Source organism: Apaloderma vittatum, unplaced genomic scaffold (genome assembly GCF_000703405.1).
Source record: "Apaloderma vittatum isolate BGI_N311 unplaced genomic scaffold, ASM70340v1 scaffold3106, whole genome shotgun sequence".
NCBI lineage: Eukaryota > Metazoa > Chordata > Aves > Trogoniformes > Trogonidae > Apaloderma > Apaloderma vittatum.
The window spans coordinates 21,381-43,831 of NW_009721270.1; the positions used below are offsets into that span (position 1 = coordinate 21,381).

The 22,451-nt window shown below is 44.0% G+C and overlaps 1 protein-coding gene across 1 annotated transcript in view; it reads left to right on the plus strand.

The window, feature by feature from the left end:
• Positions 1-3,179: 3,179 nt before the first annotated feature.
• LOC104275387 (collagen alpha-1(XXII) chain-like) overlaps positions 3,180-22,451 on the plus strand; it is a gene marked incomplete at both ends in the record, with an annotated part of 70,660 nt that continues 51,388 nt past the window's right edge. Inside the window, one exon of the mRNA XM_009871322.1 lies at positions 3,180-3,746. Coding sequence (XP_009869624.1) covers positions 3,180-3,746 — 567 coding nt within the window. The remainder of the gene's footprint in view (positions 3,747-22,451) is intronic.

The window sequence follows — 22,451 nt, forward strand, 5'->3', positions numbered from 1 at the left end:
AGCACTGACCTACAGTGTTACGATGCCAACCTGGAATGCTTTTACTTTTACCTGAAGGCAAGTTCTCTTCATGGGGCTGAGCTACCCTCACTCCACAGTTCAGTTGGCTGTTCTGGGATTTTTTGTCTTCTTCAGAGCCCAGGACGATCAAAAGCACCAGAGCTAGTTTAGGAAACGTAAGGTCGAGTTTGGGAGAAGGCTTTGTGACCTTCCTGTAGGCTCAACTGCTGGAAGTCAGCGAGGAAATATGGCAACAGCTTCGTTCCCTCCACCTTTTTGGTAGCGTGATTTGTATTTCTGTTCCTTATAGAGAAGAAATTCTTCACCATGAGAGTGGAGAGGCACTGGAACAGGTTGCCCAAGGAAGTTGTAGATGCCTTGTCCCTGGAAGTGTTCAAGGCGAGGTTGGACAGGACTTTGAGCAACCTGGTCTAGTGGGAGAGAGGTGTCCCTCACCATGGCAGGGGGGTTGGAACTACTTGATCTTCAAGGTCACTTCCAACCTTAACCTGTGATTCTGTGATTCTGTGAACTGGCTGTCAAAGCAAGTGCTTGACTGGGTGAATTGTGTATGGTACCTCCACACTCCAGGGAAAAATATGCTAGTCCTCAGCTAACATCCATATTGGGTGCATTTATGTCAGTGCTTTAGCTCTAGTCAGGAGTGCAGCAGGGATGGATGACTTCCCAAGGGATGGTGGCCAAGAGGTGGCAGCCTGTCCCACCACTCCTAGGCTGTCCCACCACCCACAGCCAGGGAGCAGGAAAGGCTGGGGGGTGGTACCAGGCTCAACTGACAATCCAAATTCCTAGCCAAGTTCATAGCGATGAAGCAGGCCCAAGATCATGGCAGCAACGCAAGTCAGCAAGTCAGAGTCCAGATCAGGTCCAAAGACAGCATCCAGGCCCATCCACAGAGGTGAGGCAGGTCTGAGGTGGAGCCAGGATGTCAGTCCATGGCTCAGGCAAAGAACAAAGGTGGGAGCCTCACCTTAAAAGCAGCTTCCAGCAGAGCTTTCTGAGGAGCTCACCTCAGGCCAGGGAGCCGTGGCAGCCAAACCCTGGAGAAAGAGTTCGTTCTCAGGGCCCCAACAAGGATTTCAAACTTTCACCGTGAATCTTTCAACCATCTCCACTTATTGTGCTTTGATTCTTATCACTGATGGACATTTAGTTGCTGGGACCAACTGGAACTAGTCTGATGTGAGTGAAAATGTGCAAACCGTACAGTGGGAACATCACTTTTTAATGTACGGAGAGCTGAACTGTCCTCGGCGGGCAGATCTTGAAGTTATGTATTCTCACAAATGCTCTCAGATTTTCTGACTGAGGGAGGTAGGTTGGTCAGTCCAGTTCAGAGCCCAGAGGAAGTTACTTACATGTTCCTGGTGGGAATAGTTGGGAGATCAGAGTCTTAGAGTGAAATAAGAGTCAACAGAAGAGATCTGCTGTCAGGAGATGTGAGTTGATGTGGGTTGATGTGGGCTACCAGCTCAGGTCCTGGTAAAGCATAGGGTTTAAAGGCAATTGCCAGCAGTTCAGGGGCCAGATAAAACATCTCCAGTTCAGTGGGATATAGAAAAGCCCTGTCACTCTGAGAGGAATTAAGTGGTGCAGGTATGGACCAGCTCTTTGTCTAGTATCAGATTATATGTGCTTTGTTCTGCACATATTTGGTCAAATTATCTTTTTACCGCTGATAAAAGCAGTTGTACTTTGTGAGATGATGTGAGACAAAAACTACTGGAGCCGTAATGGTTGGTGGCTGTGATTGTAGACAAATTGCTTTTGTAGAGCAGCTTTCAATCTTGAAACTCGTAATTTGTTAGATACCATGATCTGTAATAAGGAGTTAAATACACATATATGCATATATATGCATTTTGTCTGGTTGGGTCATAATGTTGATAAATCTTTGGCATCTGCAGGACATTTATGAATCTACTGCCTCCTGGCTTGCATATATTTGGAAACAGCTAGAAAACCTCTCCTGGGAGAACTGCTTTCTTGGCAGGTGATGACAAATACATGGCCAGTCTGGCTTCATAGGACAAGCAAGGTGCAAATAAAATTACATTTGCCTTTTGGATTTCACAGGCCTCAGATTACAAATATCACGGCTGGAGGCAAAAGGGTGGTTGTGAGGATAAGTGAATTTTTCTCTTACAAAGCAACTGCCCTTTGTTGTCAAGGAAGCCATCCCAGTGTTCACTGAGTCACCTGTTAGTCAATAGTCAATGGCAGAGAGCTTCAAAATCAAAATAATCTTGTTATAAACCTGCTTCACCAACATATCGTGCTGAGCAAAAGAACCGCTTCTAGCTAAGCATTAATAAATCAAAATGTTAATGCAAGAAGGAATATGAAAGCTTCACTACTCACAGTCAGGATTGGCATAGGCAAGGTCAGGGCAGGTCTCTTGGTCTGCCAAGGTCATTGCAGAGCGTTGCCGGAGCAAAAGTGCTGTAATGAAGCTGGAGAAAAAGAGCTTTGTATGCATGTAGGTGGTGTAGGAGAACGACTGAGCAGAGGCAATTGGCAGAGCAGGGAGAGAAAGGGTTTGCATTTCAAAGTGAAGTGGGTGCTCGTCTGTAGATATCCTGAAACACATGAGGTGAATCACGAGGAAGAAAGGCTGAGAAACTACAGTTTGTCTGTGGAACAGGTAGTCGGTTTGCTACCTTCTCCAAACTGCTTACTAGACAGCCATGCCTGGGGAATATTTAGTGTTTCTGGTACTCTTCTTTCATCTTCCCCTCTCTCAGGTTGAGAGAGTTGGGGCTGTTCAGCCTGGAGAAGAGAAGGCTCCAAGAAGACCTTGCAGTGGCCTGCCAGTACCTGAAGGGGCTACAGGAAAGCTGGGGAGGGGCTGTTTACAAGGGTGCGTAGTGACAGGATGTGGGGCAATGGTTTTAAACTAGAGCAGGGTGGGTTTAGACTAGGTATCAGGAAGAAGTTCTGTACTGTGAGGGTGGTAAAGCACTGGCACAGATTGCCCAGAGAGATGGTGGAGGCTCCATGCCTTCAGACATTCAAGGTCGGGCTGGATGAGGCTCTGAGCAACCTGATGCAGTGAGAGATGTCCCTGCTCACTGCAGGGGGGTTGGACTAGATGGCCTTTAAAGGCCCCTTCCAGCCCAACTCATACTATGATTCTATATTTTCTGCCACTCCTGCAGGTTGCAAGAATGTTCACTACGACCTTGTTTTCATCTTGGATGCCTCCTCTAGTGTTGGAAAAGAAGATTTTGAGAAAGTTCGGCAGTGGGTGTCTAATTTGGTGGAAACTTTTGAGATTGGCCCAGACAAAACCCGTGTAGGTGTGGTGCGATACAGTGATCGCCCAACCACAGAGTTCGACCTGGGAAAGTACAAAACCCGTGAGGAAATCAAAGAGGCTGCACGGAAAATTAAGTATTTTGGGGGAAATACAAACACTGGAGATGCTCTCAGGTACATCAACAGCTACAGTTTTTCCAAAGAAGCTGGTGGGAGACTTAGTGATCGAACTGTTAAAAAAGTGGCCATCCTTTTGACGGATGGAAGGAGCCAAGATTATGTCTTGGATCCAGCCACTGCAGCCCATCAGGCTGGGATTAGGATCTTCGCTGTGGGTGTTGGCGAAGCCTTAAAAGAAGAACTCGACGAGATTGCTTCAGAACCCAAGTCTGCTCATGTGTTTCATGTCTCCGATTACAACGCCATTGACAAAATTCGGGGGAAGCTGAGAAGACGTCTCTGTGAAAGTAAGTAGAACTCCCAGTTCTTCTATACCACTAGAGTTCTAGAAGATAAGGTTGACATGTAAGTATGAAAAGCTGAGGTTGCTTTCTTTCATGCTTATAATTCCATGTGGCTAATTCTTTATTTTGCTGTCTTCCACACTGTAAGAAGCTGTTTTACAACCTGGAGCGCGATGAAGCAATCACTTCTGTGTTCTTCTGCCCAAGTCAGTGTTAACTATAGGTCAGCTTCTAGTGGTCAATTAGAGAGCAAAATGTGAATTCCTTTTTGGTTCTGATGTCGTTCAATTACTTCACAATATTTTGGACTACTGATTGCAAAGGGTGACATTTATAACCAGATTTTAGGTTACTTTGTATAGGAACTGTATTTTTTCCTCCTTGTTTTCTGGCATTGTACTGAGAAGAGAGTGGTCTGGATGCTGCTGAGAGTGCTCCTTTAGGAAGCCAAATGATCCTTGTGCTTTTCTGCCTTTCAGCCTCCAGCTCTGCTGACAGCTGGTGTTCACTATTGCTATGGCTGTCAACTGTATGAGCTTTGGTGATGTTTTGAATGACTTTTAAGGGAGAACAGTGTGTGAAATTCACACTGAATTAATGAACTCTGAATTTCCAGGTCCATGGTGAAGATGATTGTAATGCCATTATGGCTGGTATCTCCCAGCATTTTAATGGGAACAGCAATAACTACGTGGTGCTGTCACACATTGCAGTGTTACATTAACCAGGTTCGGAGACTGGCGAGCTGTGTTACTGTCAAGTGACAATAAGTTGCCTGAAATAAAAGCAGGCCTTGTAGCTGCTGGTTAAGCTCTTTTATTGCTCTCTGTGACCTCCATCTGCAAGCAAAAAAAAGTGTTAACATAATGCTCTGGGCTTATGCATGCTTCTTAAAGAGTAGGTAGCACAAACAGGCATAAATCAGTTGACGTTGCTCAGCGGTATCAAGGTGTGACTGCTGTCTTGCAACCTGAATAAGAATGGGTTTGGACAGCATAATCTGAAAACAAGTGGAAGTTGTGGTGGTTATTGACTGTGAGCTTTGCAGACTGAAGGAGCTCAGTCTTTTTCCCTAAAAATTTTGTGTAATCGTACACGCAGCTGGGATGTAATAAAGAGGGGCAAACCCTTCTGGTGGGCACACTCAGTCTTCACTCAAACAAATTCCTACTGCAGTGACTGGATTCTCCAAATGGTAATTTTCCGTAGAAATTCTATTACTTTCCAAGGCAAGTGTTTTAGTACCATGTACCTGGGTCGGTGTTTGTCACCTTCTCAAAAAATCATTCATCTGCCTGTCAGAGTATAACGCCTTTTGTCTGTGGCTTTCTGAGTCTGTACTAGGTCCTCACGTGTGGGCAGAGCATTTCCCATTAGATTGCAGAGGATCACAGGGAGCATCCTTGATCCCAGGTGGGACAGCAGTGACTCTCTAAGGGGTTTGCTTCTGAACTCACTGCACTAGTGGGTTTGGTGGCGAGGCATAAAGCCTCTGAAAGGGTAAGTGGAAGGGAAGGCATTGCTTTCATGAGATACAGGGAGCTTTTGAGGTGAAAATGTGCTTATGATGAGTTGACTCTGGCTGGTGCCCACGAAGCAGCTCTGTCACTCTGCTCTTCCAGTGGACAGAGGAGAGGATCGAGATATGGAAAGGGAGAACAATCAATAATGACCATCACAGGCAAAAGAGAGTCCACTCAGGGAAATTAGATTATTACTTGTCAGATCAGAGTAGGATAGTGAGAAATTAAAAAAAAAATCTTCCAACACCTTCCTCTCACCCCTCCCTTCTTCATGGGCTCAGCTTCATTCCTGGTTTTCTCAACCTCCTCCCTTGCAGCAGCTCAGGGGGACAAGGTTTGTGGTCAGTTCATCATGTGTTGTCTCTGCCACTCCTTCCTCCTCAGTGGGAGGACTCCTCACCCTCTTCCCCTGCTCCAGCATGGAGTCCCATCCACAGAAGGCAGTCCTCCAGTATGGATCCTTCCCTCAGGCTGCAGTTCTTCACAAACTGCTCCAGTGTGTCCTTCCCACAGGGGTGCAGTCCTTCAGGAACAGGCTGCTCCAGCGTTGGTCCCCTGTGGGGTCGCAAGTCCTGCCAGCAAACCTGCTCCAGTGTGGGCTCCTCTCCTTTTCACAGGTCCTGCCATGAGCCCGCTCCAGCACGGGCCTCCCATGGGGTCACAGTCTCCTTTGGGAGTCCACTTGCTCCAGCGTTGGGTCCTCCAGGAGCTGCAGGTGGACATCTACACCACCACCAGCCTCCGTGGGCTGCAGGGGCACAGCCTGCCTCACCATAGTCTTCACCACGGGCTGCAGGGGAGTCTCTGCCCCAGCACCTGGAGCACCTCCTCCCCCTCCTTCTTCACCGACATCTGTGTCTGCAGTTGTTTCTCTCGCTTATTCTCACTCCTCTCTCACAGCTGCTGCTGTGCAGCATTTTTTTTTTCACTTCTTAAATAGGTTATCACAGAGGTGCTACCACTGTTGCTGACAGGCTCAGCCTTGGCCAGTGTTGGGTCTGTCTTGGAGCCGGCTGGCGTTGGCTCTGTCAGACGTGGGGGAAGCTTCTAGCAGCACAGAAGCCACCACTGTAGCCCTGGTGCTACCAAAACCTGGCCACCAAACCCAACACAAGGCTGCCGAGTGGATCGCTTTCAGTGGACGGACAAAGGGGATCAGCCAGCCTTCGGTGAGCGTCACAGGGGCAGCAGAGAGGAGGGACTCGGCTGAGCAAACAGCGAGTGGGGCACGTGCACGTGTGGAGGATCACTCAGCCACAGGTGTGAGGACGTTAACAGGGACAAGGGGAACCGGGTGTCCAGCTACAGGGGTCACAGCGCGTGGAGATGGATTTGAAGAAGTGGGTGCAGGATAGAAAGGGGGGTTATCAACTATGGTGCCAAACACAAAAATCAATGGACTGATTTCCACAGCAACAGCAGTTATAGAAGAGAGGATTGCCACAGTTGGTGCTGGGCAGTATTCTTCTGATCCAAGCACTCTGGTGAGATGGTCTAACATCCCTGTGTCCTTCATTCTAACCTTGACAGGGGACTTCTCAGTGTCTGACCTCCATCCCTCTCGCTGCAATCAGAGTCAAGTTTTGTTCTGTTTTCACTGGGTATCAAAAAGAGCTTGTTCTGTTCCTTTGTACATCAGTATTTTCTGCTTGGAAGGCCGTTATGTATCTTCCCCAAGTCTTTTAGTCTGAAATTTAAAGCAGGAGAGCTGCTTTTTGGCAGAATCAGTCTTGTCATACTTATTTAATTTGTTGTTTTGCGTGCAAAATAGGCATTATTTAATAGGCATTATTTTTAGATTAGATCTAAACAAATAAGAAGTTCTTGCTCTCACTGAAGCCGGCCACGGACATAGGGGATGAGACAGAGAAGGCACTGTCAGCAGAAGTGCTAATATAGAGATCAAGTAACTTTTTTGTTATCTGAATACGTGACGTGGAACTGTTTTGGGGTGGTGAGAGAAGGCTCGTGGAGAAGAGGACCGAGGGATTTCTTGTACGTGTGCTACTTTTAAATTTTGTGTTAACGCAGTAGGGAGAGGAAAGGAGCTCATATTTAGAAAGCAAAAATGTTTAGTAGCTGTTGTAGTTCGCTTTCGGTGGTTTTAATGACAGCACTGCAGAAAACAGGAACACGCAAACCACCAGGTGGGTGGAGGACGTGACAAGGGCATGTGCCAGGCTGCTGCTTAGTTCGTGCACGTTCTAAGAAAAAAGCATCCATTGTCATGGCCAGGCTAGGAGTTTAATAGACATCATCCTTTGTGAGCTCCTGGGAGACAGATGAATCAAAGAGCAGAAATGGTAGAATTTTTTTTTTTGTTTTACTGAACCGGTGATGAGTCTTCCAGCCCTTGTACTACTCTACTACCGAAATGTGAAGAGTTGGAAATACTGGGTTTCGTACCAGCAACTGTTCAGAATCATTTGTCTCGGGTCTCACTGGATGTCTGTCGTAGACTCAGTCGTTCCATCTTTCTGTATTTGACTGAATTTATTGCTAAGAACATGTCGTTAAGTTCATAAATAGCGTTATTAGCACTCATTTGATCACGTGGAAGTAAGCATAGCAGAACTGAAAAATAACGTGGCTGCTCAGTGGGACATTGTGGCAGTGGGAGATATTTTTGATAAACATCCCCATTACATTCTGGAGTATAATTAGCAGGCGAAAATGGGTGATGCTTTCATAGGAAAGCAGGAGAGCAGCATTCTCCTAAAAATTCCAGAGATGCTACATACTTCCTAAATAGCATTTCTGCTTATATGTTGTAGAGTTAACAACAGGCAGCTATGGAATATTTAAAAATACACTAGCATCTGCTCCTGGTAGGCAAATAGTGGGTTTATACTTGTAAAAGAGAGCTAACTGCTTTGATTTCAACCCAGATTTAGTTTAAAGCTGGATTTGGTAAGTTTGTGCATGTACGAAGTTTTCAACGTGCCTTGAAACTGGTGGCACTGGTGCTTTAACACTATTATCTGGCATTTAAGCCTCAATGGAGGAGATGTTGCAATGGTCACCTAAACCACCTGTACCTGCTCCGAGGTCATCGTTTCTTAAAACTGCTGATAGCAGTGCTTTGGATGCTGTAATATTTGAATTCATTCTGTTATCATTAAGCCAGGCAGGTGTTAAGACAAAATTTTGAAAGCTGTGCAAAACCATTCTCCAAAAACATTCTCAGTCTTTGCTGGTTCCATGAGGCAGAAGCCTGTGACTTGGCACCCTCAGAGTACACGGCATGTACGTGGGATTACTAAGCCTCTGCTCTACTGCAAAAATTGGGTTTTACAACTTGAAAATAGATTTGGCTTTAGAGGTGCAGTCTCTGCTAAGATTTGGCTGGTTTTTTTCCTACAACTAGTAACAGGAGAAACAGGAGCAGATGGTTTCTTAAGGAAGTACTACTAGGAGTATCGTACTCGGCACTGGTCTGTGCCCAGTAGTGACTTTCCTGTACAATGTAGCCCTTTTCTACAACCAGTTGTTATTTGTGTGTGAGTTTGAGGAGCTCCTTGCCGTGATGAGCTCCTCTGCAACTGTGTGGAAGACCAAAGTCCTTGTGTGCATCTCAGATGCTTTGCAGACACGAGGAGATAAAGCTGAAATGTTTCAATGACTGGTTGGTTCTAAACCTTCGTCATCGATTCCAGCTCATACAGTGAGGCCTGTGATAAAATATCGAAAGCAGTTACATGTTCAGATGAATCCTAACATTAGTTTTTCTGTTTTTACATATCTTTGTTGACTTTGGGCTGTGTATGCAGTGTATAAAACCTTAAGGCTGTTCTGTGTCTGATGCAGCACTGTTCTGTGTCTTCTTCAAGCTTTTATGGCAACACTTTGAACGCCATTCAAAATAATAGCCTAAAAGCTTCAGAGATGTCTTTTTTTTGAAGTCACCAATGCTCAGGTTTGTGCTACGTTCACGGAAAAGCTGCAAGATGTTTCTTCTTGGCCTTCAGTGTTAAAAATATCTCATGCACAGAGAGCACGACAAAGAGCAGGCATCTGAATTGCCATGTTCTGACTGACAGTTCATAAGAGATTTATCAATATAGCCAAATTTCACATGAGTACTAAAATATTAGGAGCCATCAGCACCTAACAGCTTTTGCCTAACTCCTGACCTCCATTTTATGCTTCTGTTGACTCAGAGGTATCGCTGTAAAAACACTTATTTCTGTATAGTTTTGCATTAGACGTGGAGTAGGAAAGAAGATGGAGCTCAGCAAGCTAGCAGGAGTGAGATTCCTAAAGGGTTTTAGTGAGCTCAGTTGTGGTAGTAGTTTTGTTTCTTCTAGTTTCTTGAGCAGAATTTGTGGAGTTTGAAATTTCTAGACTGGCTTTACTTGCGTAGTTGGGAATGGCTTTATTTGGATCCTTCAAAAGTTCAGTTTAGCCGTCGTTTCAAGTCTTGCTTGGACTTCCTGCAAGAACTCTTTTTCATTGTTGTGATGGCTTCTGGAGACCTCTCGCAAATGCGAACGTAGCTTCTTGTCATCTGGCAGACCTTGGTACATGCCAGAAGTGCATTAGAAAAATCTGTGGCACCTACCTCCATGTGGAATGCAGAGAAGACTGAGGTGTTTTGGAGTAATGTCTGGTGTCTAACAGACTGGTTAAAGTCTGATCAGTAGAATATGTCCCATGAAGATAGTCTAATCTTGTGCTTCTGGCTCATGTATGCTTCACACCTGCCACAGACAGCATTCTTAGTAGACTCTTCTACATGTGGCTATTTAGGATTATGTCCAGGCTAAGAGCAGCTACTAACGTTTTGATTCTCACTTGAAAATCTGGTCACTTCCAGATGGTTGGGAATTCTGTCAAAAGCTCAGCAGACAGCTGATGCTTTTTTTAAAGGCTGCAGCTAAGCACTGACCCAACTGGTATCACCTCTGATGTCTCCCGTTGCTTCTTGATGCTCCCTCAGCTGCAGTGGTGGCTTTCTTAAACCCTGTAACATCTCCAACTTCTAGCAATATCTCATGTCACAGATGACAGGATTGTGCATGCTTTCATCACCACTTTTGCTGGCTGACTGCAGTTTTCTGCAAAGGCATAAAATGCCTGTGGTGGAATTTTCAACTGATTTATTTTCTCTTGAAAGAGAAGAAAAAGATTCACTTTTCATGGATGATAGACTTGGAGAAAATAAAATATTTGATGGGTTACTGGTGACATTATGGAACATTCTTCTGCCATTGGGTGCAGGAAGAACAGGCTGGTATCTTGGATTACGGCTTCAAGAAGCACAGCAAAGATATTTGTTCTCTCCTACAGTGTTTTTTTGTTTTCAGGTCAAATACCTGAAACTCTCAGCTCTGATTTTCCACTTGGTCCACTCATCAACATGCTTAGAGCAAGATGGTTCCAGAGCTAGTGCCTGGCAGGCAGAAATCCTTGAGCCCAGGGAGTGTGCAGTGGCCGCTGCTTGGTCCTCAGTTCTTCCACACATCGTGTAGAAGTGATGTTTTTTCTGTTCTGCTGCTGTATAATCTCTGTATCAATTAAATTTTATGTGTCCACAGAAGGGCAACAGAGCCAGTGAAGGGTCTAGAGCACAATTCTTATGAGAAGTTTTTGAGAGAACTGAGGTTGTTTAGCCTGGGGGAAAAAAAAAAAAAAGCACAGGAAAGAACTTACTACAACTCCCTGAAGGGAGGTTGTAGGTGAGGTGGGAGTTGATCTCTCATGTAACAAGCGATAGGACAGGAGGAAATGGCTTCAAGTTGCACCGGGGGGGGTTAGATCAGATATTAGGTACAATTTCTTCACTGAGAGGGTTGTCAAGCACTGGAACACGCTGCCCGATGAAGTGGTTGAATTGCCATCCCTGGAGGTATTTAAAAGCTGTGTAGATGTGGTGCTCAGGGACGTGGGTTAGTGGTGGAGCTGGCAGTGCTGGGTTAGCAGTTGGACTCGATGATCTTAGAGGTCCTTTCCAATGTAAACGATTCTATGATTCTAAATAACGTCTGTTTTGCTTGAGACTCTGAAATGAATAGGTTTATTCTGAGATTAGCAACAGTGCTGTTTTATGACCCGTTAAAACCAGCCCCACTGCTAAAAAAGAAAGTCTCAATCTTCCTAACTTCCTTCTCCCATCTGCCAGCACAGGCATTTATGTGGCCCCTCCATGAACTGCAGCAGGGAGCCAGTAAATGTTCTTGTTTTCTTTCCTGGATTAGTTTTCACTCGGATTTAACTCTCCATGCAGCCACATGGACATCTGGGGAGGCACGAGGTGAGAAGAAATAACCTGGATTGCATCCCTTGGTACAGCGGTAGTTCGTATCCGCTTGACGAACGTTAGCTAAGGACTTCAGAAAGCTGGAGAGAATCCTCCACATGCTCCCGTGGTAAATGTGAGCCCGTGCTCTCAGCTGTCCTCTGGTTTAAGTGTGCATGAAGTGGATTGCTGGGCAGGTTCTCCCCATTCAAACCCCGCTTCTAGGCTTCAGCACAGCTTGCTTGCCTTGAATAAACAGCCCGTTTAACAAAAATATCCCACTGCAGACAGATCTCTTCATGGTTCTGTTCCATTTTTCCTTAAATAGGCTTTTCAGTATGTGTAATTATTGCTGCTTGACTTCTGACTTAGCTTCTGGTGTAGCTCTGACCAAGCTCTCCCTCCTTGGACATGTGCTGGATCTGGCTGGGAGCATCTTGCTGGGAGTTGGTAGGTGGGATGAGGAAGGTGACCACCACCTTCGCGTAGATACAGACTGACTGTGTCTCCAGGCAGCACTTGGATATTTCTATGATCCTGCACCTGGGTGGCTTCCCTCACCCAGAACAGATGTTAGCTCTGTTACAGTTTTGCAAAGTGATTTATCAATTTATTTTTCTCCCCTTGTATATTGGGAAAAGCAACGTCTTAGCCATTGCCTTCAGGTGAGGAAGGAGGAAATTCAGCCTTGGGGCCGTTGTTGCCCAATTTCTCCTTTTCCTGGGGGACCAAAGTTACGAATCCAACAATCATCCAAACAGCAGAATTTTAGAAATAAGTCTGTGGCAGAAAGTGGTGTTATTTCTCCTCTTCTTTGATACAGTTGAGAAAAGGAGCCTGTTCCAAACCTGCAGCTTCGTGTAGACCTCTGGGAACTCAAATTAGGCACTCTGAAGGTAGAAAGTATAGTAAAACAAGATCAAGTAAACCTTTTGCACTTGCTTTTCTTATCTCTAGTTTTTTTCTTTAACAGTTATGTACAAAGAGTAGTTTCATAAAGCATGAACAATTCACTTTACATAAAGCAATGAATCTCTGGACTGCCAACAATGGCTTGTCCGAAATCACAGAATCTATCTGAACGATAACATCTCTAATTTGCAATAGTTTTTTTTTCTTACATTTCAGACAAGAATTCTCTGCGAACAGTGTTTGATGCGCAATAAAACTAATTGTAAAGGCAGAAAGAAGATTAGTCTCATGACAAAAGTAAGTCACAGACATTAGAAAGAAACATTGAGAAAATCAGAAGATGTATGGGCCTCAGCAGCAGGGGAAAGCACATCTTATGAAAAAGTAATGTGCTGTTTTGAGAACAAAAAGAGGAGAAATATGGTGACTATGGGAGCCGTTTCTAAATAGCGTAGGAATGAAAGAGAAATACAAAAATAGGACCAGGCGAAATACTGGAACATATTGTCATGTGCTGAAAGTTATTAGTGGCTTGTTTGTCAACGCTGCCTGCAGCCCTCGTTGATTTTGCAGGAGCCGTGGGTGCTCAGCGCTTTCAAAATTCGGCTGTGGAGCCCAATACTTGCCCAGCTGCAACCAGAAAGAGACTTTCTGCCTGCTCTGGTAGACTCTAAATAATGGGGTAGATTAGAGGACTCATCCTTTGGGCATCACTGTCTTATCTTGGTGTTTGCTTTGTGATGGACTGATGAGGAACATTGGATAAAAAGAGTAATCTCTGAAGCTAGGTAGATGCTCAGCAGGAGACTAGGGCAAGGAGAGAAAAAAAATGTCTGAAGCTTCAGGTTTAGCTATAGACTTTTGTGTCCAAGAAAAACAGAGATGAGGAGAAAAGCCTTGCCAGGCGTCCTTCGCAAAGCTAAAATGTGTTAAACCTCAGCAGCTCCCGTGCAGTCAGGGTTTTCATCCTCCTTCATTAACAGCCCTTAAACTGACCTCAGACTGAAAGGATGCCACTTACTTGGTGTTCTAAGCTTGTCTTTTTTATGCTTTATGTGGCTATTCCCATACAAATCTAATGGTATCTTTCAGCACAGGCTATAAGTGGAGATAGACCATCACCTGCCCTGATTAGGTGCACCTGTAAATTAAAGATTTCCTCTGTCCTCCCTCGATTTGAGTATGTGCTTCTATTTAGGCTCGAGAAAGCCAAGTCTGGAGAGGTGCAAGGAAGATTTAGTCTCAGTTCTTCTGATGGTTGTAGAGTCTCCTTCTCTGGAGACATTCAAAACCTGCCTGGACACGTTGCTGTGTGACCTACTCTAGGTGATCCTACTCTGGAGGATCTGGTAGAATTTACTGGAGCTGGTAGAATTTACTGCAAATGGCAGAGAAATGTGAATGTTTGTCAGAGTATGCAAAACCCCACCTGATGCATTAAAAGTCCCATTGTAGCATATTCTACTTTTCCTGAAAACCAGTGCATATCCTGCACCCCTCAGCTTCTTTTGAAGTAAATGTTTCTTTAAGCTGTTATAGCAATGGTGAGCTTGGTCCCTCAGAGCTCGTGGCTTATTTGGGTTTTTCGCTCCTGGCTCCATATATTCAAGCCTCAAAGTCTTGTGCTGAGCTGCAGTAATAGCTGCTGACCTTCATATTCCAGGTAATGTGGGAGCTTGGAGGTACCCCAAGGGTGCTGGCTCTTGTGGGAGGGACACAGGCATCGCTGGTCACCGGCTGCCTGGGGCACTTGGGCAGAAGTTCAGCAGAAAATCTCTGGCCTGGGTCAATTGCTCCTTTCTCAGCAGACAGCTTCAGTGGGAAATCTGAGACTGTTCACGGTGTCGGATCCAGGTCTTTGCATCACCCAAAAGTTAAACTGATATCGGAAACAATTTTACAGGCAGGAGTGACGCGTAAGAACAACATCATACTCAGATATAGACAAGTTGTCACATAAATACCTGAAACAGTGAGGAGGGCCACCCGTGTTTAAGATCTGGGATGAAACCGTAGCTTCCAGTTCTCTGTCTTGCTGAGCTGCCTTTAGACAGCCTGTGTTGTTTATGTTGGCGCTCAGGACTGAAGCAAAGCTTGTCATTTAAACTTCTAAGGGCTTATTTTGAAGCCATTGGTAGATCTCTGATACATGGAAACTTTGTGTGTACTCACTGCAAAAAGCATCTTTGTGTTATTACTTGAGCTCAGACTCAAATGACATGACCATCTCCTTTTCCATCCTTTGGTGACATAAAGTGGTGCACCCTTTCTTCTGTGGAAGCTTACGAAGGTTATCAGCCCTTTGTGCCGCTGAATTTCAACATCTCATTTTGTTTTCAAATGAACTGAGACAGCAGGAAAAATTGAATTGTAACGTACTGGACTGCCGAGAATATTTCTTCCTCCGTGGTGGAGCTGCAGCGTAGTTTCGCTGGTGGGCTATTTTTGTCAGTAAATTGCACGGTTCATGTTTCAATCCCATCAAGTTCCCTACAAGTTACACCCAAATACCAAATTCCTTTTCAAATCGGTAATCTTGTTTATAATGTGAAACAAAAGCAATGGGAGCATTCTGAACACCTAGGAGAATGCTTTTTGAGAAAGTACTAATTAGATCCTTTAAAATGCAAATAGGAGATTGTAACCAGCTCTGCTGTATTAATGTATAAATGGTGGAGGATGGGTCAGAGTTCTGCATAAAATGTGTTTTGACGTTTTGGGAACTGTGAGTATTACTGGTATTGCTGACCAGAAGTAGGGGGGATATCTTTCAGGGAAGGCAGCTCGATTGGATATTGCGCTTTTTGTCTCTTGCTGCCCTAAAATGTTGAAATAGCAGCCTCGTGTGATGTCAGCTTTCAAAACTCTGTTCATTTCCTTACAGCTTAATAGCCAATCAGCTTGACTATAACGTGATCTGAACTCTAGGAAATTTATATATAAAATACATATATCTGTGTGCACAAGATACAATTATTTTGTTCTATATATATTAACTCTGGAAAACAAAGCTGTGCCCTTTCAGCCTGAAGCATCAGTCTTTTTTTTTTACGGTGAGGTAGATAAAAAGCCATAACACATTAAAGCCCCAGTGAAGATGAAATACAGGACGTTTTTACTGCAGTGTAACTACACACGATCAACCCAATCCACCACCTCTGGCTGAGTCTTCGTTTAGCTACACTGCAGTAGAAATCACCGTGCTTTGTTCCTCCAGGGTTTTATTGCAAGATGGATAGCATATATTAGTTATCTGCTATAAAAACCTCTCGGTTTTGGCAGTGAAGACTTAACATCTCCACGAGAGGCTGCAATACTAATATGACACAAGTAGGATGGTGCAGCAGAATTTCATTCGCCAGTGCTAATGCTTTCTGGCAAATGACTCTTAATAGCTTGAGGGTGTTTCTGAGTTTAAAACAGACATTGGATCGGAACTGCACTCCATAAATTGAATTAAATGATATTGTATCTTTGTATTCAAGTATTTGTATCATCTAACTGCAGTGGCCTGAAAGTTATTTGTCTAGAGTCTTCTGATACTCTGTGGAGAGGAATAGACACCTCCAATGAGCGATTCATCATTTTCAAAGAGGACTTCATGAAGACAAGATTCCACCCCTGAGTGCCCATCTCTTTTCATTAACCTCTGAGAGAGCTCTGGTAACCTGCTCGCACTGGATTCCTCACTTTGACAGCCAAAAGCAAAAGAGTTAAATCTTTGCGCGCTGCATTCAGGGAGTAGAATAGTGTTTTCTCCCTTATGCCAGTAAATCCGTCTGTTGGGATTTATGTTACTGGTGCAGATACAGGCTGGGGTGGTCACAAGCTCAGGTGTGTGTGTTGCATTTCTTACGTGCCCACCAGCAGACGATGCCAGTTTAGAGAACTGTTGTCAAGTGTTGCCATATGTTCGGAGGTCAAACCTTGTCCTGCTAAATTTGCTTTATCCCTAAGGGACTGCTCCTGCGAGACGAACGGTTTCCTTTCCTTTATCTTGGGTTTCTTCCTCAACGTTGTGATAAATTGGCCCTTGAAGTAAAGTACATTTGCGATAGAACCCACTGCAGTCTGTTGACTCATTATAGCAAGGAGATAATGCTTTACAAAACAGCTGATGGCTGAAACACAATTAAGAGTAACAGAGAAGGAGACAGCTTTTTTAATTAATGTTGTTGAAAGACACCTTTGCTGCAAATAGCCTTTTTTGTTGTTGTTGTTAATTGAAGCATGAAGGTTGCATCCTGAGACAGGCCCGCAAATCTACTCCTGCTTAATGATCTTTCCGGTTTTCACTAAAACAAAGTCAGATCCCAGAACAAACTGTGCTCCACTGGAATCAAAATGGGAAAGATGCCAGCTCAGACCAGCTCTCACACTAACCACATACATGTTGCTGGTGCTTACTGGTTGTCCTCCCATACAGACAAGCTAAGGACCTGGTGGGAAAAACCCAGTGGAAGAACTGCTGGTGCCTCCTGTGGGTTTGAGGTTATGAATGGGTCTAGAAAAGCTGGCCGATGACTTTGAACTAGGGGAGTTCCTAAGCATGCGTTTAGGTAATTAAAAAAAATCTTCCTTCAGGTTTTTGATGGATTCACCTTGGGTGCAGTTTGCAGAAGTGTCCGTGGGGATGGTGATTCTGCAGTAGTTTCTGCTGGAGCCCAGCACAGCTTGCTTGGAATATTTGGACTCTTGTGTATAAGCGTGACACACATAATAAGGGTCGTGACAGAGAGGGGTGTGCTCAGGGCTGGCCATCCTGGGAGGCTGATGTGATCCAGGCCAGGCTTTGAGTCTCAGATTCCTGAAACCCAGTCTCAGTACGCTCTGGTGCAGAAGCTCCAGCAGAGATAAACAGGTCTGTCTGGCACTTTGGAAAGGTCACTTAGGTGTCTAGACTAAGAACCTTGGATATCCATTGTTTTTTCGATTTCTGACACTATTTTCCTGTGTATTTTGGCAGCACCCAGCCCCAAGAGCCTTGTTAGAGTGCAAACCTGCAATCACGACTCCCCCTCTAGAGAAACGACCCCCAGTCTACACTTGTGGCCTTATTAAGAGTTTGCTTCTTTAATGAAAAGGGTAACAGAGTATAAAAACAGAAGGAAGTCATCATTACCTTAGCTATAACGCACAGGCCATGAGACTTGTGTGAACCATGAGTATACAACATGTCGTGAAAAAAGGCAAAATGTCCAAGAAAATTTACTCTGTTAAAAACCAGTATCTACTCCTCCAAGCTCTCAGAGCTCTGTGCTGGAATAGCGAGTCATGCCTGTTGATTTTCAAGGGAAATGTTTAAGGACTAGTGTAAAATTTGCAGAGCTACAAACCTTTCAAAAAATTTAATGTAATTTCCACTAGCTGTTCCTATTTCTGTTAGGAAGCATAGCAGCTGGTGTTTGTCTTGTTTACCTGTCTCAGAAACTCTTATTTGAAACTCTAGTGGCCTTGATAATGACCTGAAAAATTAATTTCCTTTGTCTAATATTATATTTATAACATATTTATCACCAATGACATTTTTTACATGCTCACAGCTTTATATGCTGTGAGACACTGCAGTTTCACAAAATATAAGATGGTCCACAGGAATCTCCTTTAATTTATGGCTGGTTCAGAATCAAGGATTTTTATCATCTATAATTAGCAGTTTATCCTGGTGGGTGGGATTTATTTTTATTTTTTTTTTCAGTGTAAGACCTTTTCAATGCTATTATTTCATTCAAAATTCCATCTTGGGTACTTGCTGACCGCACAAGAATATAGCATAGGACTACTAAACAAATGGAATTAGTGGCTAGGTTGCTACACCCTGCCACCACATTCAGGTCTACAAACTATTTTTTGAGTTGGTTACATCTCTCGAGTAATTTGGCTTCAGAGGTGGATATACTTATGTGTTTTAGAGCAGGGCGTCTGTAATAAAGAAAAATCTCAGCTTTTTTTTTTTTTTCATCTTCTTGGGCACATGCCTAGGTCATAAAATGTTACTCCCTGCTTAAATTTACAAGCCCATCTTTTTTAAAATTATTTTAACATTAGTGGTCTTGGTTTAGATTACAACTAAAGCAGTAAGTTTTATTTTGGAACTCTCATCAGGAGCACGGAGTAGTTTCATTTATCTGTGTTTACACTCAGTAATGTCTCGTCGCTAATTATTTTCTGTGAACTAGTAGTGTAGCAAGATAGTTGTTGAATTAGCCAAACAGCTGAGAAAGTGTTAGACTCTGATCTGCCACAACTTTGTCCAGCTATTTACATCAATTTTGAGTTATTTCTAGTGATTTCAGTGGTTTTCTTAAGCTCACGCAGCAGGGCAGCGAAAAACCTCCGAAAAAAGCCCTTGGTTGACCTGATTTACACGTGCTGCAGTTCCTTTCCTTCTGGGAAACTGAAGATTTTCCATGAAAAGTTTGGTGCACTCAGGTCTAAAGAAGTCAAGTTTTGGGCCTTGGAGATCCTGGTGCTGGATCCCACCTCTTCAGTCCTGCAGTAATTCTAGCAGGGAAGATGCTTGAAACAAATTTAGCAATTCTTCTTAGGAGCTTGTTCCTCACTCCTGGCTCTCTGCAGAGATGTTTTGTGTGTTAGGGGGGGAATGTCCCTACGTCTTCCAAGTGTGCCCAGCACGTTCCAGCCCTCAGGATGGACCTGGCCTGGCTCTCTGTGTTTCTGGATGATGTTTCTGCTCACGTCTCTTCTGCTGATCAACAGACGTGGCCAGTGTTGTGCTGGGACAATATTATGTTAGTGCAGGTCAAGGGCAGGAGCACTTGAGGCTGTAATTGCATGAGTCTGGCCCTTTCATCTTCTGTTCTTTGATTTTTCTGCTCAATAATTGTCTTCCCTTCGCCACAAAACGTGCAGGGGGAAATAAAAAACAGCTTTTCAGGAAAAGTGCGTTCTACCCGTAACTCCGTGCTGTGGTGGAATGAGACGGAGAAATGCCAAGAAAAGCAGATAAATTTATGACAATAAGCTTGTAGTCACAGGGGTTGGTTTGTCTGTGGTTTTTCTCCCCCCACCCACCCTTCATTACAGCCTAAGCTTCCAAGTGACCTACTGTCACCAGAAAACAACGGGACTGAGGGCACCGAGGGTGCTTCCCCCCTTCATTTGCTTCGTTCAGGGAGCTGCTGCCTGTGACGGGATGATTTCAAACCAAGGAGGAGATGAGGTATTGATCAAATCACTAAGTGGAAGGTGCTGATTGTGGATATGGGTCCTTCCAGGCAGGCACTGATAGGAGTCTCCACATCTCCCATGGACTTGAGACATCCTCCACAATCCTGCTTTGAAATTAGCCTTCTCTTCTGCACTCATTTTTTTTTATAGCATCCACTGGTATGTTGTTTTGTTTTTTTTAAATGTATATATATGCTAGCTTTCAGTAAATGCAAATAAAATCTAGGGAAACCACAGGGTGGCTAAACATGCTATTCATGCTGGGTGGATCTGTGTTCCCACAGGGGAGCAGAGTGTCCTCATTTCAAAATAGCACAGACTGGAGTTTGAATTAAATCAGTACATGTTTAATTATATAATTTTGGATGGGAAAGTGGAGGACGTTGACATATATCTGCAATGTACCTATAATTGTGTAGTCATTTCTGTACTTTTTGTGGGTTTTTGGTGTTGGTTTGGGTTGAGGCTTTTTTTGACACGTTCTGGATGATTTTCCTAGCTGAACTCAGTAAAGTGAAACCAGTGTCTTGGGTGTTTTCCTAAGGCTGAGCTTTTCATGGCACTTTCTGTCTGAAACATCAGGCTGGATGCTGAGTTTCATTCTCTCTACACTTTTGAGTTTGTAGCTGAGGAGGAACTGTGCTAGGGTGATAGCATGAAGAAGTGTTTAATATTATTTTTCACCAATGAAAATGTAACACAGTGCTTATTCCTGTACTATTTAACCTTCCCTGATGCATGTGCTCATTCTGCTACGGCAGCTCATTTCGATGAAGGTGAAGCATAGAGGGATGAAGTCCAACTGCGGGAGGTGGATACTCTCTCAGTAAAATGGACCAGCTTGGGAAAGGATTCTAGTAAGGTACAACCACAGCAACATTAATTCAAAAGCAATTGCATTTAGCAGTCTATCTACATGTATAGAGTAGTTAGTGCAAACAATAGATTGGATCTACATGTTCAGCTTAATGTTTGTCTCCCTAGTAGCGAGTGATAGGACAAGGGGAAATGGCCTTAAGTTGCACCAGGGGAGGTTCAGGTTGGATATTAGAAAGAATTTCTTTACTGAAGGAGTTGTCAGCCATTGGAACAGGCTGCCCAGGGAGGTGGTTGTGTCACCGTCCCTGGAGGTTTTTAGGAGATGGGCAGATGTTGTGCTGAGGGACATGGTTTAGTGGTGTTGATAGGACTAGGAAAAGGTTGGACTCGATGATCTTGAAGGTCTCTTCCAGCTGAAACTGTTCTATGATTCTATGGACAGATGCTTCATGATGAAAACTCGGACTTACTCAATATTTGTACAAGATATCGAAAAAGTTGTACCACTGTGGACATGCTACTGGCATGGCCTCCAGTGCAGACCCATTGAAATTCGGTCCCGTCCTTAACTGTTGCTTGCCCACCTTCCATTCGGATCAGGAGTGATGTGCCTATAGTCTGCTGTTGTGATCAAGGCCTGTCTGGACGGGGCTTTAAGTAACCTGGTCTAGTGGGAGGTGTCTCTGCCTATGGCAGGGGGGTTGGAATGAGGTAATCCTCAAGCTCCCTTCCAACCCAAACCATTCTTATGATTCAAGACTTATTTCTGACCAGCAGTGAATCTGGCCTGTCATGAGAACTTCACTGTCTGGAGGTAATACTACCATTCTCTCTTTGTGCTCTCAAGATTTACTAAAAGCACTGTATAGTCTCTCTGGAGCTTCTCACCTTTATTATATTTGGAGAAACATGATCTCAGTAACATATTCTGATTAAAAGAATGGGCACTGTGGGGTTTTCAGTTATCCTCGTCTGTGGAAGCTGTTTAAAATATACTTCCCTTAGAAAAAGACTGCCAGTCTGTTTAGTGTATCACTCTCTGAGCTGAATGTGAATCTTACCTTGAAGTTACTCTTTTATTTGGAGTTGTAAATGACCTTTCACTGACTTAGAAAATTCGTGCCACAGGAAACACCTCTATTGCTAATAGTCAAAATTCTCAGACCACCCATGGAATAATATATTAGGAGTTATGACTGTCAGTGCCCATTGCGGCAGTCAGTCCCAACTTGTGGGACTTGTTGAGTAGACCATAACCTCTGCACTACAACCTCTGCACAGAGTATAAACATTTTGAAAAATAATGTGGCACACTGGTTGTCTGAATCCCTTCAGCAAGATGGCAGTGAAGACTAAATGTTACTTCTCAAGGGTTATGTAAGATTCAGTTTTTCCTGAGTCTGAGGATAGTTAATTACTGGAACAGGATCACCAAGGATGATGGTTGATTGTGTTCTTCTGCCTTCTTTGAAATGCAGACTGATGCATTTGCAAGAGATATGATGCTGTTCAGCTCAGCCTCAAACCGCTGGCCTTAACAGCATTTAAGGGGAGACTCGTTTCCAAATGGGCCATGAGATGGTTGATGGCCTGTACAAGAGGCCTTGATGCTGGTCATCGTTTTCTGAAGCTGTAAAATCTGTGAATCTCACAGGGAGAGCTGAAAAAAGCTCTTTGTTGAGAGATGGCAAATATTTTTTGCCTTATGCTTTCTCCCACCAGAGTGTCTCTCTCTTAGACATTTAAATCTGTAAGAGTCTATATGAAGAGGGTTATTTCAAGCATCTTGGCCCCAGCGTGGCTGGAAGCTGAGAAGAAGGAAAAAATGGTAAAAGGTGTCCTTTGATTAGAAGACAAACTGTGCTCTGATGGACACGATTAAAGATAAATTGAAGACTTTGTTTGTCCTTCAGGCAATAATGTGGTTTTCCCATGTGGTGGCCTGGAGGGTTGCCATAATGTTTCTCAGTAACTAATCCTGAGTCAATTATGGGCACAGAAAACATCACCTGTCTAACACTTAAC